Raw genomic sequence first — 26,876 nt, forward strand, 5'->3', positions numbered from 1 at the left:
GTGAGCACTTCAGTCTTTCCTGTATTTAGCCTCACAATATCCCTTAAGGTAGGGCAGTGCTATTATCCCCTTTGTACAGATGGGGGAACTGAGGCCCAGAGAGGCTAAGTGACTTGCCCAAGCTCACACGGGAAATCTGTGGCAGAGTAGAGAATTTGAACCTAGATCTCCCAAGTTCAGGCTAGTGTATCACTGGACCCTGCCCCTCACCCCTAAATGAATAAATGCAGAAGCCACAAAAGCTCCTTGTTTTGGACTGTGCTGAGGGAATAGTGTCTCCTAAGAGTCAAACTAACAAGGGTAAATATTTAAGGTTTAAAGTTTCCTCAATAGCAATATAAGAAAACCCCCCAAATGTGGCCCAATTGGCTGAGAGAAAAGCTCTTCTTTTCCCTTCCCTTCATCCCCAGCTTCAGTGAAGTTATGGCACAAAATATAGAAGGGAATCCAGCAGTGGGGGAAATTATGGTGAGGCTACCTACCGCTGTCTTTTTATGTTGTTAATTTTGGGATCACAGCTGTATTGCACTTGATCTCCTGCCTCCTGGGAGTCTAAGTTTGACCATGGGCATGATGCATCATTTTCACTCCCCCCTCCCCTTCAAAAAAATTTGCTAACATGCAAATGAAATCTGCAGCAGGGGAGCTCACTTCCAACAGACAAGGCCCTGTCCGGCCTGCCCGCTTCAAAACACCCTGGTGCCACTTCCAGTACAATTTTGTTTCCCTTTTAGATCAAATCCAGCCCTATGAAGTACTTGACTTGTTTTGCAGGTTTCACTGTGTCTCTAAGAAATTCTGTAGGCGATTGCCTTCAACACATGCTCGATGGAGTCTGTGAATGTCAGAAGACTTTGGCCATATTCTATAAATAGTACCGGGAGTGCATTGAAATAGCCCACATGCTGAATTCCATGGACAGAACAAAATGGGACACAGGACATAGGAATCACAATTTGTTAAGGTGGCTGAGGTGAGGATGCTGGCAGATCCGCTACCATCAGAATCCCACAGCGCTGTAGTTTGGATGATGAAAGCCTTGGAATTATATCTCACTACAGGCGTGATCCAAACCCCTCTGAAGTCAATGGAAAGACATGCAGAGATATCAACAAGCTTTGGATCAGGCCCCTACTCCTGTAATATGCAACTGAGTCTGAAATGTTTGATCATTGTCTACATGGTTCCCCCTTCATTCACATTAGGAAATTCAATTTAATGCTCGGCTGCAAATCTACTCAGTTAGCATGAAATAATTACGAAAATAAAAAGAGCTTCAAAAGTATTTTCAGGCCTGAAATTGACAAATTATCTCTATCCATCTACATTTGCAGTGGCTTAGCCAAGCATTTACAAAGAAAAGCAAGAAGGAGAAAGTGAACAAATTTGGTCTGTGCAGTGAAGGAAAGTGAAACCGTTTCAAAATAGTGTCTCCAAATGTTCATGTAGGTTTTGGAACTCACAGCAAAAAAATAAGGATCACCCAACACATACAGGGCCAAATTCTTATCAACTGAGGATCCGGTCCGTTCATCTTCCTTCTATTTGTCCCGGTCAATCCTGATTTCATGAATGGAATTGTCTGTCATGGGGGATGTCTGAAACCTTCTACAGTTGGGGTTCATCAGAATGAATTTGGGGATTTGTATGAAATTGTAGAAATATGTGAATAAAAGAATTATCACATTGGATCAGACCTGCTGTCCCTCTAGTCCAGTGTCCTGTCTCTGACAGTGGCTGGTACCAGATGTTTTTAGAGGAAAGTGCAAGAAACCCTGCAGTAGGCAGATGTGGGATAATCTGCCCTATATGAAGGTCTCATCCCTATCCCTAAAAATTAGAGATTGATTTAAACCCTGAAACATGAGGTTTTATCTCCTTTCCAAAAAGTACTCTTTTTGTTAGCATGAACTATCACAACTCTGGATAGTCTTGTTATTTATATAAATGTCCAATCCATCTTCGAGTCTTGCTAAATTTTTGGCCTCAGTGACATGCTGTGGCAATGAGTTCCACAGTCTAACTGCGATTGTTGGCGAACATGAAGATTCAGCTCCTTGTGGTTTGTAAAAGCAGGATTCACCTGCACATGATTAGTGAAAGGCAATTTTTAGTAGCAAAGTTCAGGAATACTTACTCTTTGGTAGTTGCCACCATTAAAGTAGTAGTCTCTGGACGGCATTCCCAAACTAGGCTGGTCGATCTGAAGGAAATCAAGTACATATCTCTAGTGAGTGATGAGCAGTAAGATTGGTTGGCAAGAAGGGGTCATTCAAGACTAACGTGAAAAGCTGCATGGACCACTGGAAGGACCATAGCACTCTGTTACATGATAAACCCACTCAAGTAGCAAGCTTAGCCTATTATTCCTTGGAGCTGGAAGTGAGATGGAAGCCAGAACGTCTACTTCCAATCCTCAGAGGTCCAAGCATGGGACTAAGATCTGACTCTTACTTTCTAGGGTAGTATCGGATGGATACTTATCCTGGGCTATAAGGCAAGATTTTTTCAGTGACCACTGAGACTTCTGAAAGACCAAAATAAAGTAACCTGCCAGAGAAGATGTTGCCCAGTCCAGGGCTAGATTTCACATGTAACAATAAAGGATATGAGACTAACGATATTCATAGCTCTATATGGACTAGCTACGTTTATTGGATATCCGCAGTAGAGTTTCATGCCATTTATTGAACCCTGCCGGGTAAGTCACAATACTCTACAATGGCCCAGTGGGTGTAAATCAGTATAGGATCTGCCTCAAGATGTATTTGATACTGTTTGGGGTTCCATGAATAGATTTGTAGGGTTTTTTTAGCATGCACATTTCCCCCCATGTTCTGAATGCCCACCAATACAAATCAGTGCTTATGGAAAGCATGTCTAAATGCGATACAAGTTGTGACCCATTGTGAATCTGGAGTATTGGGACTTATGGAGCTGTAGTTCCCGATTATTTTTCTTACATAAATGATATGTCTGCTGGAATCCCGGTCATCATTCCATACAAACATATCAATGAAGACTCGTTTGTTAAATCTGGAGTTTAGTGTGGAGAGTTTTTCTTCCATGCTCCAATTTGGCTCTGGGGGAATAAAAGGAAAAATATGCATTATTTATTGATATGCATCGAGTAATTAAGTTTCATATATTGTAAGCCTATTGCTTAAGTAATTTAAAATCAGACTGGACAGAGCACTTGAGAATATTTTGTAGGGAACAATCCTGCACTGGCTGGGAGTGGATGAACAAAGTGATCCCAGAGGGATGTCTCTATTTGTAACTGATTATTCATCATTCTTTTTATTAGTGTAAGTGCTGGACAGTTCTACCTTGTACAAAGCACACAGCCACAGGAAAACCCAATTCTTGCTCCAAGCAGAATGTTTAGATATGCAGACAAAACAGTTCAGACGCACAAGGCACTTAAGTGACCCAGCTGATGTCCCTCTTTTAGTGTCTTGCCTGGGTTTTGCTGGACAGAACTGAGACGGTTGCTCTAAACTGGGGGTCAATGCTGGTGGGCTTTGTGGAAGAGATGAGTTTTAAGGAAGCACAAGAAAGAAAAGGAGGGTTTTTACCTTGCACCTCCTGGATGGGAGGGTCTTACAGGAGCAGGGGCAAGACGAAATAAAAGGAATGGACATTTCTTAATGGCCAATTTGGAGATTAGGAGTGGGATTTTCAAAAGCTACCTGCGTTGGTCTAATTCTGCTTCCAGGGAAGCCAATCATTGATGTAATCCATTGACTCCAATGGGAGCAGAGTTCGGCTAATGTGGAATGCTTTTTAAACTCCCACACTGGGGCATATAAACCATAGATCACACCAGGAGCTAGTTATCTACCTGCCCAGGCATTTTTAACATGCCCATCACCGTGGTATCTAAATAGATCTGTTCTTTTTTCATGTTTCTGATGACAGATCTGCTTTGTTTAATAAAAGGGAGGTTCACATCTATAGCATTTGTAAAGCAACTACCACTTTGGTAACTAAATGTCAAAAATATGTGCATGCAAAAATGTATATGCAATTACACACCTCTGCTACAAATCACCGTCTTGTTGCTTACTTAGCCTGTGGTGCTTCAAGAGCTAATTATGCTAGTTGCATACGAAAATATAGGAGCACAATTTCTGCATGGGTGTGTGCACCTTGGAAACTTGCATCTAAAAGTTATAAAAACAATGGGGTTTTTACTTTCAAATTTTGTGCCTGTGTCTTGAGGTTTTATAATTGTGCACCTTTTATCAATTAAAAAAGTTATATCATCTGCCCTTTACTTGGATGATTTATTGCAAAAAATTATCTGTGTCTATAAAACAGGGTTCTGAAATCTTTGATTGCAGGCATTAAATCCAGGCCGCCTTGTTTATGCAGATTGATGTATTCTAAATGATGTGAGAATGTCTCTCAGAACTTCGTTAAGGAAAGCCTCAGTGGAGATGTGATGCAATGACATCAGCCTCTTTAGGAAGATAAATTACCCTAACCTGACAATGTAGAGCTCTCTGAGCACACACTATTACCTTTGGTGATATTCCAATCTGCCGAAGCCACTGGCCAATCTCCAACCATAGCTAAAACCTCTAACAGGGGCAATGAATCTCGCTGCTCTATGAAGCCTGAGGAGGAAGGAGAGGAAATAAATGTAAAGTCCTGTTTCTGATTCACTAGAAACGAAGAAAAATGGATGAAAATTTAGATTAAACTAAGCAGCTGAAACTTGCAATAGGGGAGGCAGATTCTAAAAGTCCCCTGTGAACCTGGATGGGGTTACACATCGTGGTGTCATCTTTCAACTCCACTGGGCAGTAAGACTATCCTAACAAGAACTCTTTGAACATGAAAGGTTCCGTTCACAGGGTGAAAGAGTTAGCGATTTGGGGGGTGTTTTGTAACTCATTCTGGGGTTCAAACAAACCCCAATCCTCTGATATTTTGTTGGGTGGGTTTTGACTTGTGAAACTGATGAATTCTGTGCAAAGCTATTAGTGTAACTGTGACGCCTATGAGAAGGGAGGGTAGGTGTCTGAAACCTCAGCCTGGTCTCTTGGCCCCCTGATTTGTTTGATAAGCTTTTGCACTGCTTCAGTCCTCACCTTTGTAGAACATTATAATGCCTGGGCAATGCACACACAAAGCTGGAGGCTGAGGTGTTTCTCTGTACAAATCAGAAGTTCTTATCCAAGGATAAGAGTTCTTCAGAATTACACAGAATTATGACCAAGTCATTCACTGTAGGTGGATTTTCCACTCTGTGTCCCTTATAACATTCCAGTATTGAGCCTGGTCCCTGACTGAGGCCTGTCAGCAATTCCACAATATAAAAATTAACTAATAATAACATAGTATCACTATCAGAAACTAGTGCTTTTGGCTGTTACTGCATAATTTTTCTAAGAGCTTATATTTCATTGACCTTCAAAGACTCTTAGGCTCCTAAATGCTGACTTTCTTTATGTACATGTGCCTGAGGTGGTTTAGAAATCATCACTCTGTGCCTTAATCACATTTTGTTATGCTTGTAAATGACTTCAAAAGCAAAGCAAGTTTCATTTAAAAAACCACATGGAGTTGCTAAGTGACAAGAGTTTAGTCACCCATCGCGTCATGTACAAAACTCAAATAATTTAAAGCCAGGAAATAACATTTAGAAGCATCCTAAATCTTGCACTGTCCACATGTAACTCAAAAAAGGGGTTTGCTGGATTTTCTTCAGATGTTTTAGAAACATTCTCCTTTGCTTTCAGAACTACTAGAAGTTATTTGTTACTCTGATTACGAGAACAAAAATCCTCATCATATAACGCTGCTTCCTGGCATTTAAGTGCCATCATTTTTGGAGCATGGGAGTTCTGTAGAGTTTGCCCAACAGTTGATTTTGTAGATGACTCTTGGGGGACATGCTCCTTGGAGCTGCCATTCCTGAATATACCAGGGAACTGGCCAAACTCTTGCTGAAGCCAACAGGAAGACTTCCATTGACTTCAGTGTGGGACTTGTATTGGGTCCTAGGAGAACATGGGATAAGACTAATGGCTGGATGCTTGTGTTCAGAAAGGCAGGCTCTTCATATAGAGGTGGGGTAACCTATTACCTAACGTGCCATATCCCAGAGTGCACACCCTAAAGCTTTGTGCGCTCAAGTCATCTACCTGCAGAGAGGCAGGTTTTTCAGGGGAGATCCTGAGAGAGGGAGAGAGACACGTTGGTGGGAAGGTTTTGCCAGAGCGGTGGGTTTGTTACTTTCACAAGTATAGCAGCAGCAGAAGAGGAAACTTACTCTCATTCATGCAGGAAGTGTAAAGCATTTTAGCTTTCCGAAAGGCTTCTCGATCACCCTGCTCCGGAGACTCCAGCACACCTGGAGGGATGAAACCACTGCAGTGAGACGGTGCCCCCGGGTAGCCTCTTTCTCATCATCTGAATCAGTGGTAGTGCAGGAATGCCAGCAACAATCAGCATCCACTGGCTCCATTGACCATGAAATGAGTGCTCTGTCCTGGAACTATTGTACAGGAAGGCGGAGGTTGTGAAGGGGACACACCCACCCACCCACCCACATGGCCTCTCCTGCTCCCGCTGAAGTCAATGTCACAACTCCAATCGATTTCGGTGGGATCAGGGCCACCCTTTCAGTGTTTGTGTGTTGAGGGGTGGGAGGGGAAAGGCCTAGACAAGAGATCGGGTACTGCAGGTACCAGAGTGTTCATTACTTAGCATTTCACTGCAACTCATGCTGATTTTTTTTTTAACATACAGTTGCCAGCTGTTAACACAAATAGAACCAATGACAAAAACACAACTGTGGTATGTCAGTAATCGTGGTGTGGTAGCTGTTGGCAAAGGCTGGCTTTATCATGCTCACCATTGTGGAAAAAACATGACATAGGTCAACTTTTCTTTATTTAAAAAAAAATCAGTGGTGGTGAGAAATCTCCATGTCACCACCTCTGCACCCATCCCGCACTCAGATCTAGCACTAGAGAAGTTTTGCTGGTAGAGCTAGTCAGACAAACCGTCCTAGACACAGGTTAGACTGTGAGCTTTTTGGAGCAGGGACCATCTTTGTGTTCTGTGTTTGTATAGCACCGTGCACGATGGATCCTGCTCCAAGACTAGGGCTCTTAGTTGCTCCGTAATTCAGCTACTAATATCCTGGCAAAGGAGTGCTTTGGCCGGCATAGTTTATACCAGTTCGCTAAATGAAATAAGCTATCCTGCCAAAAGAATTTTTTTGCCCGTATAAGTGCATCTACACGAGGGCTTTGGCTGGTATCAAAATATAGTTAGAAATCACACCCCTAACTGTCATTACTGTACTGGCAAAAACTGTAAAGTCGAGACCTGGCCTGAGACGCCTGGCTTTTTTCAAGAGTCCGGATCAGATCCTGTGGTGGGATGAATCAATGTCGTGCCATTGACTTGAATGGAATGATGTTGATTTATGAATTTTGCTCTAGCTTTTGTTGAGGAAGCCATGACTGGGAATTACTTCCAGACCCTCTTTCGTGGTTTTACAGACCATGCTGGCAACGATATTTTTTGGGGTAGGGGCGTGAATGTATTGGTTTAATGTGGATTTAATTGTGTTGGCTACCACTTCCGGGGGGGCCGGATATGTCTTTAGTTCAAAGTTCTGATGCTCAGTCTCGCTATTTTGCATACATGCTGTAACCCTGTCCCAGTCATACCTTTCAGGATGATCTCCAGTTCATCTCTCAGGATGTCAAAGATGCTGTATCTGGAACTGGTTTCTGGGATGACGTGCCGGTTCAGCCAGCCCCCACACGCGTACTGATAGAAGTCCGTGCAAGGCTCAGTCGTTGGATCCATGTTCTGAAGTATTCTAGCAGCTGTGTTTCACAAAAACCAGATCTTTGAGTTGCATAGGATGTCCAAGCTGCATATAACGCTCTGAGATTATTCAGGGAGGGGTCACTGCTCGGTTCCCTCCCTGAGCAAGTACACAGGTATGTTTCCCAAGAAGGTGCTCTGCAGAACAGATCTTGCATCTTCATACTACTCATCTGGGATAAGAGTCACTCCGGTGCAGTGAGACTGCAAAAAGCCCTAAGCACCATGTCCCGTCCATTTAAACCCTCAATGCAAGGACCCAGTGGTGTGCAGGACTTTAAACCAGCCATCTGCACAGGGCAAACTTCCACCCTGGCAAATCCCTTCAGGAGGGCTTTGACTGGCTGCCAGTGGTAGTCCCCCATGGTGACAATGCCACATTCTGACGGAGAGTGAGAAGGGAAATCAGACCTATGAGCAGAATATTGGGCTGGGCTGGGCAGGATAGCTCAGTGGTTTGAGCATTGGCCTGCTAAACCCAGGGTTATGAGTTCAATCCTTGAGGGGACCCCTTAAGGATCTGGGGCAAAATCAGTACTTGGTCCTGCTAGTGAAGGCAGGGGGCTGGACTCAGTGACCTTTCAGGGTCCCTTCCAGCTCTAGGAGAGGGGATATCTTCATATTTTATTTATTATTATAGGGGCTGCTGTGCTTTTTATTAGGTGGTTAAAGTCACTCAGCCTGCAACCTCCTGCCTAAGTCCGTTGACTCCCAACGGTAATTTTCCCCTGCTCTAAGGAGTGCCAGACTTCTCCCTATTAGTGTCACCTGCAGATACTAATACTAATACAATAACAATACCATGTAGCTATTACATAGTGCGTTTCATCCATAGATCTCAAAGCACAGCATAAAAGAAGTATCGTTATTTTATCGATGGGAAAACTGAGGCATGGAACCCTTGAATGCTGATATGTGCAGGGAGCTTTGGGAAAAATTATTCTTCAGTCCACGCAGCAGATCTGGTCTCTTATCAACAAGGCAAATTTCTATTGCAAAGTCTGCCCTGATTCCACATACAAAACCACCATTGAGAGTGGGGATCCCAGGAGAATTTTTTTCCCTTTTATGTTGTTTTCTTAGTTTGAATGAGTCTGATGAGAATGAACAAGTAGTTGCTTACCTGGCTGGTCAATGCTAGGTAAGGTGCAGCAGGATTGCTCCGTTTCAGACAAAGGGTGGGATTTTCAAAAGCCCCTTACTTAACAGCTCAAGTCTCATTCTGCCTAAGTGACTTAGGTGCAAAGGTCCCATTGAAGTCAATGGGACTTGTGTTCCAAAATCACTAGGGTGCTTTTGAAAATCTCACCCATGATTCAAATCGGCAATGCTAGTATTATTAATGCAGCCAAACGGGAACATTCATTCCTTTCAGCTCCTGAGCATCATTTCAATCATCTTTTCCTTTCCGTTTAAAGGACAGTCTATTACTGGTCTTGGGGTGAGAGGTGGGGGCAGTTCCTACATCTGACATGACTCCTCTGCAGACAGGATACAGATGAAGAATTATTACCTGCTGTAACACATCCAGGAGTAGTGCATATGGTGTCTGAATTGGTGCCATACTGCATATCTGTGGGGGAGAATAAAACCACATGATGCCATTATTCATTTATGTAAGGAAGAGCAGAGCACCGCTGACACTCAATAGCTGCTCGACTTCATTCCAAGCTCATATGTAATGACCCGGGCTCTTTTTTTTTTTTTTAATTTTAAAGTAAGTGAATTCTAGTGCCAGGGAAAGATGCCAGGATGACAGACCTTTGTTTATCTGAAGAATAGGTGCAGTGAGGGCAGCTACAATGAAAGCTTCACTCAGGCTGTCCTGCCAGAACACCTCAGCTCATTTGAAGGAGCTGAGAGACTAGATCAATTCCCAGGCTAATCCACTCCGTAGTCTCTACAATACAATCGTTTATGATAAAACACACAATAGCTACTGAAAGTTGGATGTCACTTTCTGTGCTTCCTATGAAGCTGCTCATGGCACAAAGCACCTTGTTGTACTTTTTCCTATAATTCAGGGTTGCGGCTCAAAACCATTGTGAAACCTGGAATCTAGCGATGGTATTTTGTCCCAATGAAAACCTCTCTCAGAATAACTGTGGCTTTGAAAGCCAAGTGGAACCAGATGCTTCTAGCGTGCTATAAGCAGGACTTCTCCTGGGCTCTTTTTTTCTATTCTGCTGTTCGCTCTCTTTTGGTGAAACTTACCCCAGTGCAGACCTGGCCCAGAAGCACCAGACCTAGGCACCACTCAGGGCCCGAGTAAGCCCTCAAAGTTAGGCAGAAATGTGGCTTTAGTGGAGCATAGTCCTTGCGCTTGGCCAGTCAGTTGATCTCTTTGTATCTCAGTTTTCCTATCTGTAAAATGGGCATTACCGCACTTATTTTACAGGGATGCTGTGAAGCTTTCTTCATTAGTGTTTGTAAATTGCTCTGAGAGCGTCTGCTAAAGGAAGGTGCTATGTTAGTGAAGGACATTCTTGTCGTTAGTCATAAATTTTATAAGCAGGAATAGGCCCAGGCCACAAAGCTGGGATCTAGTTCCAAACTTCCCCCCGAGTTTGGGATTGTTTGGGATTTTACAGAGTTTGGCCTGCTCCCTAAATCCCCCAGGCTTGTTCAGGAATGTTTGGATGTGGTCTGCTTTATGCCTATGCTTTTCCCTGGCATAATTTCAGTCTGATTTGTGCTTGGCTGCTTTCTGTTAAGCAAAGGATCACTGAGCCCTCACTGGGGAAAAAAAAAATCACTTTCCAAGTGGCTTAAACGTGGTTCTCCTGTGCAGCAATGTTTCTAGCGCAGAGATATTGAGCAAATCGATCCAAGCTGAATACAAGTGTTTGACAAGAGCAGACCCTGGTAAAGTAATTCAGGTAGACGTAGAACAGTGGGGAGGAAAAGAGTGCTTTGAAGTTCATCAGTGGAAGCAACATCAACAGCACCCCTGTGATTGGGAATGTAACATTCAGGGCTAAACCAAGTGGGAGTGTGTGTGTAGAAATCTGTGTTAGAAAAACTGCACAAATTAGGGTGTAGTAATTAGACCGGGGACTGGGAATCTGGACCGGAGGTGATTAAAGTATTTCTGACAACATACAAAACTACCCAAAATTCAAGGTTTTTGCACATTGTACAAACTTGAAAATAGGCCCATTTTTGTGAAAAATGTTCCTAAACTGCATAACTTTTTGAGCTAAAAAACAAACCCTTTTTAATGCGGACAAGCAGTTTATGTATCAAAGGCATGAACATTCATGGGGATGCAAATATTGGCATACCGAAATCGCAGATAAAGGGGGGAATAGGAGATGGGCAGAGGAGAGGAAGAGGAAAAAGCACAATAGTCACACCCCAGAAATGTGTGTATTTTACACTGTTCTAGTCAGTATCCCGGGGACCCCACTTTTGTTGGGCCTGTTTCTTCACTGCCTGAGATAATTTTACACCACTGCAAAGGGAGAGCACAGTGGGTGTACCACTGTACAACATGGCCAGTCTGAGGTCTGAGAAGTGGCATTTTATACATGCTTTGCACTGATATAAATGGTGACACATTGCAGAGGGGAATTAGCCTCTTAATGTGGGATGTGTAGGACTTCCATTGAATTCCGTGGGAGTAACGTGTATCACTGGGAGAATCAGGTCCCTAGATTCTATTCCTGGTTTCACTATTGACTCTAGGAGAAATTCACCCCTGTGCAGAAGGAGAGCAGAATGCCTATACGCTATCTGAGCTCCACCCTGGAGGGTTTAAGTGGTGCCCAAGCCTAGAATCAGTCATCTGCTTGGGGTGAAAGAACTTCACATTGTACAATTTACAGGGCAAATTACCCAACCTTTCAGTTTCTCCTTCTGCAGAATATAGGTAACTTCAGACCTACTTCACAGGGGCTTGTAAGACTTAATTGATGTTCATAGCTTGTTCTATGACCCCCAGAAAAAGGTGCTTTGAGAGAGCAAAGTGTTACCATTAGACACAATATGTGGCTATGTTTTTTCAGTTGAGCTCTTCAAAAGCACTCACTGCAAGTGACCTATAAAATGTCTGATAAACACATTGCATTAGCAGGTGTTTTCTCTCTTCTGTTTGGGCTTGTTTAAAATGATACCATTTGAAGACCGTATTTTGACCAGGCAACCCCTCTGGGAGGGATAGAACACCAAGTAATTATAATCACATTTGAGACAATCAAAGAACTATGTATAACATAAATAACAGAGGGTGGGGGAAAAATTTGATGGAAATCTGGCACAAATCAGATATTCCTCAACTTTCAGCTCATGAGCGGACGTTTTGATTTCTGTAATAAGAACATAAGAGTGGCCACACTGGGTCTGATCAAAGGTCCAGCTAGCCCAGTGTCCTGTCTTCCGACAGCAGCCAGTGCCAGATATGCCACTTTCCAAATTGCTCCTCAGATGTTTCCATTTGTGTGCACACACTGATCTTTCTTGTTCAGGAAAGAGGCCCCTGCCTTTGATCTCTTCATGAACACACAGTTACCTGCAGTGGGCTAACGAAAGCTAACACAAACAGCAGAGGAAGCCCAAACTGGGAATTATAATTGGGAAAGAACGCAAATGGAATTAAAGCAGAGAGGAATTTTTTTTTCTTGCTGCTATAAATAAACTGCGGTAGGTAAAACACGGACAAAAAAATTCTCAGGTACTCAGGAGAATCAGGCATTTGATTTTTACATCCACAGCATAGGGGTGTGGATGGATTAATTAGAATGAGAGAGTCACTTCAGCCTGAGATTCATTTAGTACATTGGCAGGTAAAATATGTCTGGCAAGGACAGAGCAGTTTCATTACTCAGTGTTTTCTTCTCCAGTAACAGTCAACATAAAATCTGGACTGCTGGAAATAGGATGGTATCTCCTAAAAATCTTTTTCATTTTCTTAACTGGGACCCAAGATGAAAGACAAGAGTTTTGTGATTTTGTTTCTCCACTTCATTTCTAACAGGTCCACCCAGTGAACCTGCTACCTCTTATTAGAAAATTTCCAGTGGAACATTTTTCTGTCTGAAAATGCTGATTTGTTGGAAGCAAAACCTTTGGTGGAAAAGTATCCATTTCAATGACATTTTGTTTGGAAAGAAACATTGGAAAAGAAGCATTTTGGTGTGGTGGAAATATTCCATTTTGAACTTTTTGGAATGGAATGTTTCAATTTTCTGGTGTGAAATGACTTTTTGTTTTAATTATTTAAATGTTATGTATTTTCTAATGTATGAAATTAGAAAAAAGTCAGCATCGGAAGGAAACATTTTGATTTTATCTAAACAAAATGTTTCAATTGACCCAAAATGAAACTTTTTTGGGGGAATTTTATCTTGTGGGGAAATTTGAAATGTTTTGTTTTCATTCAGCTTCAGCTTCCATTGTGCTGGGTCCGAGCCCTTAACCACAAGCTTGTCCTTCCTCCCGCAGTTGTAGTTGGGTGCATCCTCGAAGTGACCTGAACATCACTGAGGTTCAGAGAGAGAGACACACACACAAACATTCTTTATCCAGCCCATTCCAGCCATGCACAATTGCTGGTGCGACACACGCTGCAAAATGACTATGATCAAAGAAAAGAAACGGTTGAGAGTCTTCGTTTTAGTGAGGCCCTCTTATGACCTTGGCTTTGATTGGAAACCCCCGCTGTGTTCAAGGAACGCTTTGAGGTTCAAGAGCAATTCAACGCTACTCCAAAGCTGCTGTGATTCATACTTTCCTAGCTGTCCAAATGGGTGGGACCGTCTTGCTGGCACCAGGATTTGAGTCGTAAAATGCTACAGTTATCTAACGAAGACTTTTAAACGGAAGGCACTAACCCTTTCGTCTCACTCCATTCCAAGAGTGCCCAAACGTGCTAACCTGTGTGTCCCAGCCCCACGTACCCACGCCCCTCTCTGTCTGCTGCATCTGTCAGTCTCTTCTCACCTACCTGTGGACAGAGCAGCATGTATGATAAAATATCTCCACTGGGCTAATAGTTATAACTTGCCATCCTGAAAGGAAAAAAACCTATGCAGGAATGTCTCTGGCATGTTAAAGTATTTGAACACTTACAGGCCCCAAAGAGCTTAGAACCTAAATAAACAAGACAGATCGGCGAATGGAATAATTACCAGGCCTTCTTTTTTTTTTTTTTTTACAGCTAGTGACCTTATGCACCTAGAGATTTAGTGACTGGCCCAGGGCCATATAGGAGGTCTGGGCAGAGCTGAACACAGATCTCTCCAGTTTTACTCTAGTGTTTACACAGGTCCCTGCCTCTCACTGGGGAACAGACAGGCTCATGGTTAGGAAAGATGACAAGAACTAAATACACCTCATCATCAGCTGGTGTAAATTGATTTCACAGGCGCTTCAATTAAATGTGAACAAATAATACTGAATTGGGATAGATAATAATCGTCTCCAAACATCTGAAGGGTGTAGACCTGAATCGGGACAATGATTTGTTTTGTGTGTCTCCTAAGGGGAACACAGGTTGAATATCTAGACACATTCCCTAACGGTAAGTGCATTAGGTTGCAGAATATTCTCTCATGAGAAAGAATAGAAGCATTTAAGTGGACTAGAAAAGAGAGTGAGTTAGAAAGAGAGACGTGTCCTGGCCCAAATATCAGCTGCCCATTTAAATACAGTGTTGCCTTCACAAGCGCTCCTCCCCTCGATTGGCCCCTGAGCTCCACGCTCTCCTGCTTCTGAGCCTGATGCCACCTACACTGCTAATCACATTGAACAGCCGGATAACATTTCAGCGACCTGTTACACACTCAAAGGGAGCATTTCCCCTGGCTATCTCTCTAGGATGAAAGGCAAGAGTTATATACATGACTCAATGGTATTTGAAGATTTGTTGGGGCTGTCTTCTTTATTGCTACCATCTTTCATCTTCGCCGTCTCAAAGAAACGCCATCACTACTTCTTGTTCTGAGACAAGCAAAGCAATGCTCGTTTGCATGAGTTGGGCTTCTAGTCATCCTACATTGTTTACATGACATGTGTCTTCGATAGTTCATGTCTGAATCCACACATGGCAGAACTAAGGCAGTGATGCCAAGTGGATAGAATACGGGACAGGGCCTAAGGAGATCTGGGTTCTATTCTTGGCTGTGCCACTGGCCTGAGTGATTCTTGGGCAAGTCATGGCATGTCTCTATGCCCTCAGTTTCCCCATCTGTACATTGGGGATAATTATCCTGATCTTCTTTGTAAAGTATTTTGAGATCTATGGATGAAAAACACCATGTAAGAGCTAGGTATTATAATTGCAGTCACATTGGCTTATTGTGCCTCTTCTTTTTATCCAATCACATTTTATTTAGCAGTTGCACATCCACCACAAGAGGGTTGGCAAAAACTTGTCCTTTCTTGATTATACCAATGTTATCTGGATTCTCCATCTACTGTCTGATCACTTTTATGCTTGAATCATAGTTTCTTCGAATCAAGTTGACGGATCCTGCAGCCAACAGCGGTTAGAGGGGGCTTAGCCCTTGGCAGGTTTGGACCCTATGCCAGGACTAAGATATATGTATTTTTTCAGATCAATTATTTCTTTTCAGTTGGCACCTGGCACCTGTTTACCAACCTCTAACTGACTAGTCCTGGTGTTGCTCAGCAACCCTACTAAAATCTAACCCCAGGGCTTGGATAAACAACTAGCTTCAGATGGGAGATGTGTGTAGGTGCCTCTGGGAATTGGGACGGGATCGGAACCCAGATCCCCATTTTGAAAAAGCTCCTACTGCATCTTCATAACATGATAAATCTCAGCTATGGAGCTAAATGACCAGGATTGAAAATTTGTAGCTTGAGCCTGCCTCTTATTTAGATTAGTTCATAGTTTTCAAAGCCACTAATGGCTCAAGCCCCAGCTACATCAAAGAGTGAATTTCAATCTATAAACCACTGGGATAGCTGTGCTCTTCTGGGACAAGGCCGATCACAAAGCACAAGGTGCAGCATCTGAAAACTAGGGACAAAGTGTTCTTGTTTGAGGGGATTTAGCTATGGAACACACTTCCAGAGGAGATCAGATGAATCCAGAGTCTGACCATCCTTAGAAAATGCCCCAAAGCTTTCCTCTTCGAAATGCCTTTCCAGCATAAGAATGACAGTCACTACATTGACAGCCTCTTTGACCACTCAATCCCAACCAACCAACCAACCAACCAAAAATAGTAATAAATGTTTTTTTAAAACAATCAAAACACTACCACTATCCTGGACAGAATTTAGACCCCGAAAAGGAGAAGGGCCAAAGACCCCATACCATCAGCTAGGACTTCGCTATTGCATCTGATTTCACGTAGAAGGTGCTCACATGCGAGGGTGACGGGCAGTAGGATAGAACCCTAAGACAGACTGATAGATAATTCCCCAAAAGACTGGCCACCATATTTTCTTCCATCATTTCTCATGGACCAGATTGCACCAAATAGCAGTTATCAGCAAAGCATTTTTCCCGACCGTGCCCTGAAAATGACTTCGCTCAAAGGCTGGAACTAAACCTCTATCAGCAAGTATCTAACTCCAAAGCACCAGAAAATGGCCCCTATGATTAAAGCGTAATTGAGCTGGGTGAAGGAGAGACGTCAGGTCTATTTTGAAACCTCTGTAGGATATGTGGAGTTCTAAAACTTTGCCACCGAAGTGGATCATTAAAAATGGCCTGTGAAGGGTGCTCAGCTTACTTCCAAAAGTGGTGCTTTTGTTTCCCCTTCAATTATCTCAATTATGCCTCTGTATAATTCCTGGCAAAAACAAGCAGAGTTGATGCTTTATGTGATATGACCAATGCCGCCTGCACTTACTCCACAATATGCTCAATGGGGCTTTGCAGACTAAGCCGAATAATGCTTTGCAGAATGCTTTGTCATTGTTCTTTTCCTGAACCTCACATGAGTTTGCTTGAAAACACCACCACCAGTGGGAAATGTACACACTCTGTCTACCCTGCAAAGCCGCGTGTACGACATTTTCCAGCCTTGCTTTGCCAAAAAGGAAAAATCCTATTTTATCATAGGAGATAGATCTTCCCCTTGGTGTAATTTGAGGGAAAGGATGGTGACACTTGTGTGAACTGTAACCAAAGACTTAGATGAAGATTCTTAATTTGATATCCTCTGATGAAAACTGCTAAATACAAATGCCTGATATCTACCGGTAGGCTGCTAATGCACAGCCTGATGTGACTTACTGGTATGATGGGGCAGGGGTAACTCATGGGTTAATACATTTTCCGTGAAGCTCCAAAACCAAACCAAAACAAACGTCTAGCTAGATTTAGATGGCTGCACTTGGAAATGTCCAAGTATAAAAATCACAATGGGGTGAATAATGCATGAGCCAATGTTTATGACACTAACGTTAAGGCTAGTGCATTGCAATGGGGAAAAACTGGATTATTGGTGATGCTGTGAATAGAGCCGAGCGCATAAGTAAATGTTTGGTTTGGTGGCTGCAGTGGAGTTTCTTTTGCTTTTTCTCATAGAGACAGAAAACAAAAACATTTCATTTGGGTTGAACGAAACGTCATTTTGAAAAGACGCTTCAAAGCGAAATGTCGTTTCCAATCAACGTTTCTGAAACAGTTCAACACTTCCGCTGAAACTATTTGACCCGAATTTGTGAATAGTTTCAGTGCCTCGAAAAATGCATTTTTTAGTCAAATTTACTATTCACTGAACTAAGGCCACCCAGCTCTAGCTGTGACTCCCGTAGCCCCACTGGTGAGCAGTAAGTCCGTGCCTGAGTAGCTCTGGGGTAGTTCCATCAAAAAGCCAACTCAAGTGACCAAATTTCAACAGAGCAACACTGGTTTATACCGGCTGAGGATCTGGCCCAAAGGGAGAGAGGGAAGTTCAGTGTCATTGGGGTAAAAGCTATTATAGATTCAAAGGTCTGCTGTTTACTGGAGACATGTCAAAGTTCAATAGGAACCTGACCCCAAAGCCCAGTGGAGTCAATGAAAAGAATCCCATTGTCTTAGGTGAGCTTTCGAGCAGGCCCTGGACTGGGCTTCATGCTTAACATAGTCAGTAACGAACCATAGGAACTTATAAATGGGTCTTTAGACTTGTTTAGCACAAGCGTGTCAGCGCAGCACAATGATTGTGCTGAGCAGTGGGTTGTTGGAAATTTTCGGAATGCAGGCAGGCTTTGCGCTTCATTCCCTTTTTGAGCTTTCTTTTCAGAAGATGAGAACCCAGCAAATGACACAGTCATATGTTCAAAGCCTACTCGGGCCTTGTGCTGTGGCTTTTTTGTTTTTGATTTTTTCTTTTGCCTGAGTGTTCTCCCTCCCCCCTTTCTTCAGGGACTACAGATGGCTGAGGATAGAAATTTAGAAATAGAAATTAATGGAGATATCCCATATCCTAGAACTGGAAGGGACCTTGAAAGGTCATCGAGTCCAGCCCCCTGCCTTCACTAGCAGGACCAACTACTGATTTTGCCCCAGATCCCCAAGTGGCCCCCTCAAGGATTGAACTCACAACCCTGGGTTTAGCAGGCCAATGCTCAAACCACTGAGCTATCCCTCCCCCGAGAGGATGGCACCTCTTAAAGCAATTAGATCCACAGTTGTTGTTTGGCAGGCCCCAGTGACACTCACCTATCAGCATCTTAACTGGATTTGTTTCCCACACAGTTCTCATCCGCAGAAGTGTTGTCAACACTGCAGATTGGCTGTGCAGCTCTTAAAGCTGAGCAATTCACTTGCAACACATAATTTATCCACTGAAGTTAGCTTCTTTTCTGCTGGGAATATCTGTCCCGGATGTCCATTTCCTCTCTTTGTACACGCCACTCAATTTATTATTATTATTATTTGCAAGTTTTGCTTTGCTATTTGCAAATATTTAAAAATCGATAGTTTGATTGTAGGCTGCTCTAAGCAACGGTTGGCTATTCTATATACATGGTGCGTTGGTCAGTTGTGATTGGTCAAACAAGTCCCATTGGGATTATTTCTGGAACCTTATTGGATGACTTTGCAAGCACTTATGACACAAATACCTGTGCGTACAAATCTAAAATTAGTTTTCCATGGATATGTGTGCCTATGTTTTTGAAATTATTTCTCCATGGCAAATTCAGGTGGATAAAACTTGGGCCCTTTGCAATTCACCTATCTGCAGACAGTGCTGGATCACTCTGTTTTAAATGGGAGTTAAGTGATGCAACTTACCAGGCTTTGACAGGTGAATATCACTTAAGACGCAAACACAAGCTATCTTTGGGCCTGGCTGATGGAAATGAATTTATAAATTTCAAGCAAGAATTAGCAGATGGTGAATATTCATCCACCTTCTATCATTCTAGACCTGACCCTCCTCTCATTTGGATTGGTTTTACATCCATGTAACTCCGCTTCCTCCACATTCACTCCAGTATGAAAGGTGAAGAGCATGGCTCGCTCTCATGATTTCATTGTGGAGCTTGTGATAGTGTTTTTGTTAAAGTCCCAGCACCTGGAGGCACATGATTGTCTGAGAATCTCAGCTTTCATTAAAAACAAAAAAACAAAATTAAGTTTCTAAGCTTTATGGGGAAGAGACTGTCCTTTAGTTCTGTTTGTACAGCACCTAGCACAATAGGGTGCTCATCTGTGGCTAGGGCTCCTAGCTGCTACTACACTACAATGAATAAATAAAACAATAATAATAATAATGTTAACCCTTAGGGTTGTGGAGAAAATCTTGCAACTATTACCTGCGAGAACCCTAAAGGCTCTGAAACCAGCAAGCAAATTTTTCCAAACGGTTGGCAATAGTGGGAGAATTTCATTTAAATAGCATTCATCAGTGTTTTTATAAAGGTTGACTATGGCTTGACATACTCTATTATGGTAGGATCAGTGCTAAGGTGCTTTTGGGACCAAAGTCTGTGTGATGCAGGGCTGGAATTTTTGGGGTTGTGCTAATAACTCTCAGGCTATTTGGGAAATGTCCCTGAGGCTGATCCTTTGGGAAGGTAATGAATGGGGGAAACCATGTAAAGGACTCTGGCATATTCAGATCAAAAGTACATCCCTTCACCTTTGTCTTCCTCCCTGTCTACCCTCCTCCCAAGATCATTCAGCAGTTGTCTCTTTCCTTTGCTTTTGGACTTATTTAGACCTGGCATTGGGGATATAAAAGGCTTCTTTAGAGGTCAAAAATCCCTCAGATCTCTTAGGAAAAGATTTGTCAGCACTGGTCCAAAACAGTGTTGTCACACGGCTGTGTAAGCTGCAATGTTTTCAACATGACTATGGAACAATGAGAGGAAAAAGGACGTACGAGCCTATTAATGTTCAGCTGGCTAAATAGCATTTTCTGTAAGAAGCATTTCCAGGGAAGTGTCATTTTGATGAAGACTGTATTTGGCTGTAGCTGCGAATCTGTGTACCCACCCAGCTTTTAATTAGAAATCCAGGACCCCGTTCCCATTTCCAACCTTAACACTCGTGTGTAATTAAAATAAAATAAATAAACACAACGCAAAAGTTCTTGCTCCCATCCTGAACATTCTGTCCAAATGGCATTTCCCCGTTGCTGTGTTACTGGGAGTTACAACGCTGGAGCCCAGATCTGAGCAACGCCTGCTGCCCTCTTGTTAACGTATATTCTAGGAGAGATTTACCAACCCAGACTGCTCTGCATTTGGTGAAAGCCTTTCCAGTGACCCTTGTGAGGGGGCCAAAGATTTCTCCAGCTGCAAGCTGTCCCGGTTGTCCCTCTCCGCTGAGTTTTTACTTCATTTGAACCTGGAACAGAGGAGCCCCACAGGCAAAGCAAACTGCCAAACAGATCTGGCAAACTCTTTATGGAGCCAAGCATCCGAATCCTGCTCCAACTCAGTATTTAAAGACACTAGAGCCTCCCCTTGAAATGGAATTTCAGTTCTCAGGAGCACACGAAGCCTGTGTTATTTTTTCTCACATCTCCAGGGGTAACAGATTAAATATGAGAAACTTTCTGCTGAGCGTGATGAGTGTCAAACGCTCAGGGGTTTTGTCCGGAATTGTAACAAATGCTGATAACATTCATTTGCTAGTGGCAGAAGAGTACAAGCAACAACAAAAGGAGCCTTTTACATGAATTGCTATTTGGAAACAGGCAGTGTTGGAGTACTTATGAGTGCCTTAGAAAGCAATTCACTGCAGGTAGGCAATGCAGATACAATATATAGAGAAGAAACCCTGCCTTGCTTTAGTGTTGACATTAGAATTCATTTATTTCATTCTCAAGTATCTCAACAAAGCTTTGAAATCAAGAGGTATTCAGGGAAGTGACAAACAGGATGCAGGTGCTGCTACAAATCCTGCCTGCATTGCTTAAAGGAACACTTAAGAAAAATTGTTTTACAATTGAGGTGCCAGTGAAAAACATGTTATTATGGGGACACTTTCCATTTAATACATGTAGGCAACATACACCCTGGCAAAATGTTCACATGGAAGTCACTGAACTGCATCTCACCTACATTTCAAATGGCCCTGTGTGCCCTTATTTATGTTACTTCTCTTTGCTAGCGTTTTTCAAAGCAGCTTTTACACTGAAATAAACAACGCCCCAGGTGGCTCTGGTAGGCAGCTGTTGCTTTCAAACTTCTGCCTAAAAGGAATTAGACTCTCAGGCTTCTACAAATACACAAAAATACCAAGTGTTAGAATTTACGCACACGCTTCCTCCAGAAACACACACACAGAGCGTGTCGCATACACGTTTTGCCCAGTGAAGACTGTGACATATTTTGTTTTGATCTTTGTCAAATCAAATTTGCTAGATTTTGGATTCAGTCCGAATGATCGAAGCCACTTGCATCGCATAGTCGTACAGAAAAGCAGGTGTCTGAAGATAAACATCTCTGTTAATGAGCCCACAGCAAGGCAGAGAGAATGAAAACAAAGTCTCCCAGACAGAGGTGCTTGCACCTTCTCGCCCATTTTTTGATTTAGTGCTGCAGAAAAGACTCTTATAGGTGTATTAATGAAGAAGGGGCTGGGAGAAGGGAGAGAGCGGCAGGTTTCTTACCTCTACTGTTGGCATACAGGATCACCAGGGCGACCACCGCACAGGTCATGAGCAGCAGCAGGACAGACAGACCGATGATCACAAAGCTCCAGGATTTCTTCCCAGATTTTGTCGATTTTTCCACAATATCCATTTGACTTTCTGATTTCCCCATTATTGTAACTCTGAAACAGGAGGGGTGAAGGAGGATCAGAAATTAATAGCACCAGGCAACTTACCAGGTTGGCAAAATCCATGACTGCTCAGCCAAGAGGGGACAGGGAAGGGCAGGAGGGAAATCAAATACTTAATGATTACATGTACTTATCCATTTGATTGTCCACAGATTTCCCAACTTCATTCTCCATCTCCAACGCCTACAGAACTGACTGCGCTCAGTGTGTGCGGGTGGGGGCTTCCCTCCACAGCCCCAGTTCTCCTGGTGGGGCAGTGTCCTAAGAAGCCCTCCCTGGGAGGTGTAAGAAGAGTCTCATGATCAATTTGGTCAACTCCCTTGCCCCCAAAGGGGAAGGCGAGTGAGTGACTCGCCCCTCCACGCCTTCGACCAGTGTCTTGCTGCTCTCAGGACCTTCTCAAAGAACTTTCCCCGGGGGGAGTCAGGCAGCGCTGCTAGGCTTTGCTAAAAGAAGCTGAATCCAAAAGAGATGCCTCCAGGTATCAGTGCGTTTGCTGGGCTGGCTTTTTCCCTCGCAGAGCAGAGAGCTTTGGAATTCAAAACCACCCCAGAATATGTGCCAGCCTGCTGGTTTGTGAGGGCTTCCGACCTCCAGCTCCTCAGTCTTCCCAGATCCATTCCCAAACTTCTGAGCTCAGCCGTGTGCTGCTCCGAGCTTCCAGCAAATGACCCTGAGCAGCAGGGGGAGGAGGGTTTGCGTTGCAGAGAAAAATTGAAGGCTGTGCACTGAACAGTGCGTGCAAGCAGCCAGAGATACAGTGTCTGCTGCAGACTCTGCTAAGTTTCTTCTTGCTGTCTAGGGATCGGCTTGCCTTTTCCTCCGCAGCTGGGTTTATTTATATACTGAAGCATAGGTGCTGGAACTAGGGGTGCTGTGGGGGCTGCCGCACCCCCGGGCTTGAAGGGGTTTCCATTATACACAGGGTTTACAGTTTGGTTCAACGGCTCTCAGCACCCCCACTATACACATTGTGCCAGCACCCCTGTACTGAAGTGCAGAGAATTCCTCACTCATGCTGCCTTTGGAAGGATGGAGGGGTGGCAGAAGGAAGAAGGAGGGCTAAGAAGAGAGCAGGTTGGGCATGTGGTTTCCCCTCCGTTTTTTAAATTGGCAACTATAATGTCTAGAGCTGACATTGGGACGGTGTAAATGAGGGGCGGGGGGCGTTGGTGTTTTCTGTAGGCTGATTTGCTTGTGGAGGCAAGGATGCGCTGCGGATCATTGCCACGGTTAATACTATGCTAATCTTGGGATTGTTGCCCCTTTTGACCCTAGGGGATAGCCAATATTTGGGCTCTTGCCAATTGTTTCCGTTAGAAGAAGAAATTGAGGATGGAGTCAGATATTGCTTTGCTGCAATCCTCTTCATTTACAAAGGATGCACAAAGTCCCGTTTCCCTCAACACAGCAGGAATGAAACTGGAGGCAGTGTCCTTGTTCAATATTTCAAGCCCCTTTTTCCAGCACTCTGCCCCCAAAAGCATTCTCTTTGCCTTCTCTCAGGCCAGGGTCATGCTACAAGTGCTTCTGTGGCTGTCCTTGGCTTCCTGCTGTCTTCTCTGATTGCTTCAGTGGTGTTTCTTAGCTGCTTCCCCGTCTCTCTTTTTCAGACAGACAGACAGATACGCACACACACGGGGCTGTTTGGAAACCCAACCCACTTCCGGATCCTGGATGTCTATGTATGTGAGGACAACTTACGGAGGGAAACCAAGCTGAAGCAATGAGTTTTGGAGGTAGTTCTCAAGAAGTGGTCTTGTATTTCTTGTGGCAGGCAGTTCCATAGCCTAGCTCTAGTGAAACGCTTGTCTCCCTCACACGCAAGCTTTCCCTGCATGGTCAACGGTTTCATTGTTCCAGCAGAACATAACTGGCAGGGCAGGTCTATCTACTAAGGCACCATTACCATAGACTTAAAGAAATCATTACATGGATGGAAGTTAGGTGCTTAAATATCTTTAAAAATCTGTCTTTAAGTGACTTGTCCAAAATCATACAGGAAGTCTCTGGCAGAGCAGGGAATTGAACCTAGCTCTCTCGTGTCTCGCTGACGGCGTCTTTCTTCAGGGTCCCAGATGGCAACAGGCTTTGAATATTGGGGCAAAAACCCAGACTGGACCCTGCATCAAGGGCAAGCCAGTGCAGAGACTGGAGTCCAGGTGACCTGAGTTGGGACATTTTCAGGGGTGTCTGCTGTCACTCCTGGAGGTGATGAGTTGCAAATCCCATCAACATCATCCCCTTTTGAATTGTGTTTTTAACTGGAAACAAACCCACAGTCATCAGTTTAAAACCCTCCCCGCGTCAATAGCTTTTGTTCATTCTAACTCCACTTTCAAGTGTGCTGCTGCTGCCAGTGAGTGCGTCTTGAACCTGGGCAAAAGATTCAGGGTCAAGGAGCTGATTTACAATACAATTTCATAGCTTTATGGTGATTTTTTCCTTACCATTTTACAGTGCAGACAGCATGCTGACGAGGCTGCAGGCACCCGTAGTAAGATCATATGCTCAGCAGAGTGTAAGCCCATGAATAGTCCCATTGAAGTCACTGGGCTGATCTAGTTTAGGGCCAGATTGCGATCTCTTTGCTCATTCTGAACGGTCCCTTATCAATGGTATCACCTGGGTAGTACAGTACTAGTCAACTTAAGGGGCAGAATCTGACCCTTCCCATCCTCTAGTGCCACCCCTTCCTGTAGTTTCTGGGTGTCTTCCACGCTAAATAGATTGGCACTGCCAAAACCACCCACTTGTTTCAAATTAATCACGTGCTCAAGTGCTTTGCTGGATCAGGGCCCAGGGAGTAGCTCTGTAGAAGGCCGGTAGTCAGGCTGGTCCGGCCACAATGGCCACACTTACAAAGTTTTTGCCATGGTGACAGTTGTTCACAGTCCAGTCCCCCTCCCCTCCCTCCGTTACAGCTTTCAAATGGCTAAATGTGCTCAGCGTATCCACAATTCTCTGACTGAGTGACAAGTGTCAAGTTACCACCAAAGCAGCTAGTGAAACGTGGGGGCCGAGAAGAAGAGCTATTGAAGATGAAAGAAAATTTATCCTGGAGGCCTTTGGGATATTTTTTAATGGATCCTTAAGAGAAGGGGTCAATGGACATTTTGCTCGAGAGAGTCTTGGATCAGAATGATAGGATGTGACCCACAGGCCCCAATCCTATAAGGTGCTGAGTGTCTTTAACTCTTATTGGCTTCACTGGGAGTCAAGGCCCTGATCAAGTATGGTGCCGTGTAGTCATGCATGGAGCAGCTCTCACTTGAATGCGGGACATTCTCCCACCATTCTACAGATGGAAGTTTTTTGGTCCAAGCTGTACATGGAAACATAGGGATCACTTACATTGTCTTACATTCTAAAACCACAGGGTTTTATACCCCTATCAAATTTTTTGTTAGCAATCATGATTCCAATTCTGGGTATTTCTGATATCCATATAAATGTGCAATCCCATTTTGAGTTTTGTTAAGTTTTTGGCCTTGGTGGCATCCAGTGGCAATGAGTTCCACAGTATGATTATGCATTGTGTGGGAAAGTGGGTTTTTTTTAAATCCGTTTTGAATTTGCCACTTTTCAGTTTCATTGAATGTCCCATATTGTTGTGTGAGGAGACAGGGAGAATACAGACTTTTACACTATAGCTGTTTCAGAGGTTAGTACTGACTGAGACTCATCTGACATAGCTACTGAGATCTTCTTAGAAAGGTTTCCGGTATCCTTCTCAGAAAACTTCAGTCATAAAGAGCATTCTGCCTGCCTTTTCCTCCTACTGGTATGAAGCTGGGGTGCTTTCAGGGATTTTTTTCCTGAATCTCAATGGTGGATGCACATGCCAGAAGGGCTGAGAAAAAGCTCATCCCATTTCCCTACAGGCAAAATACTTTGTTATTATGGCTCCCACTCTCATTGAATGAAGTCCATAGGAATTTTGCCATTGACTTCAATGGGAGCAGGCTGGCGTGGGGCCACGATGTTGCAAGTCTATCCCAGGAATGACCTATAAAGAGATTTAGTCACCAGCTTTGTTTCAGATGACATTTTTGCAACATTCAAGGAAAAATTCTGCAGTTTCCTGTCAACCTGCCACACTTTCCCCAGATTAAAATTCTCACAATTAGTGATTGGGTTACTTTGTGGGTCTATAAATATGACCCTTTTTTTAGAATTATCTTGTAGCCCTAGCCCCGTAGTGTGATTATCTAGTCAGATCTTAGTAGCTAAAGAGGCCATTCTTGGTCAGTCCCTGGATGGGGAACATCTACAATACAAGCTTGCAAGTGTCTTAGTGAACTATATAACGTTACCTGCCTGTTTGCAGTATTTCCTATAGAGAAATGTAGGAAATATCAAACTACCCTTACTTCTTTTCTCAAACCAATCTGGCTGTTGACTTAATGGCAACCACTGTGTGTGCTGATTCTGTCCTAAGGGTACTTTTCAAGAAAAACTTAGTTTTCATACTTATTTTTCATTTCTGCATGTGCATTTATATTAGTTAACCTTGTTTAAGGTTCATTGTATGACAAAACAAATGCTGAGGGTTATTTAAATTAGGGCTGTAATAAAAAAATATATATGCATGAAGAGTATGTGTATAAAATTTGTGGATGACACCGAGCTGGGAGGGGTTGAAAGCACTTTGGAGGACAGGATTAGAATTAAAAATGACTTTGACAAATTAGAGAATTGGTCTGAGATCAACAAAATCAAATTTAATAAGACAAGTGCAAAGTACTTCACTTAGGAAGGAAAAATCAAATGCACAACTACAAAATGGGCGGTACCTGGCTAGATGGTCCTA

At 43.4% G+C, this 26,876-nt stretch overlaps 1 protein-coding gene across 2 annotated transcripts in view; it reads right to left on the reverse strand.

The window, feature by feature from the left end:
* MMEL1 (membrane metalloendopeptidase like 1) overlaps positions 1 to 26,876 on the reverse strand; it is a 72,031-nt gene that overhangs the window by 29,891 nt on the left and 15,264 nt on the right. Inside the window, exons 1-8 of one of the 2 annotated variants that reach the window (XM_054009218.1) lie at positions 22,188 to 22,788; positions 21,891 to 22,054; positions 9,371 to 9,430; positions 7,695 to 7,856; positions 6,284 to 6,364; positions 4,527 to 4,622; positions 2,964 to 3,082; positions 2,138 to 2,203 (exon numbers count right to left, since the gene is read on the reverse strand). In XM_054009218.1, coding sequence (XP_053865193.1) covers positions 2,138 to 2,203; positions 2,964 to 3,082; positions 4,527 to 4,622; positions 6,284 to 6,364; positions 7,695 to 7,856; positions 9,371 to 9,430; positions 21,891 to 22,054; positions 22,188 to 22,237 — 798 coding nt within the window. In that variant the 5' untranslated portion in view covers positions 22,238 to 22,788. Of the gene's footprint in view, positions 1 to 2,137; positions 2,204 to 2,963; positions 3,083 to 4,526; positions 4,623 to 6,283; positions 6,365 to 7,694; positions 7,857 to 9,370; positions 9,431 to 21,890; positions 22,055 to 22,187; positions 22,789 to 26,876 lie in introns of those variants that run through there. The other variant, XM_054009219.1, reaches the window with a different exon arrangement.

The sequence above is a fragment of the Malaclemys terrapin genome, chromosome 19 (genome assembly GCF_027887155.1).
Source record: "Malaclemys terrapin pileata isolate rMalTer1 chromosome 19, rMalTer1.hap1, whole genome shotgun sequence".
In the NCBI taxonomy this organism is placed as follows: Eukaryota; Metazoa; Chordata; order Testudines; family Emydidae; genus Malaclemys; species Malaclemys terrapin.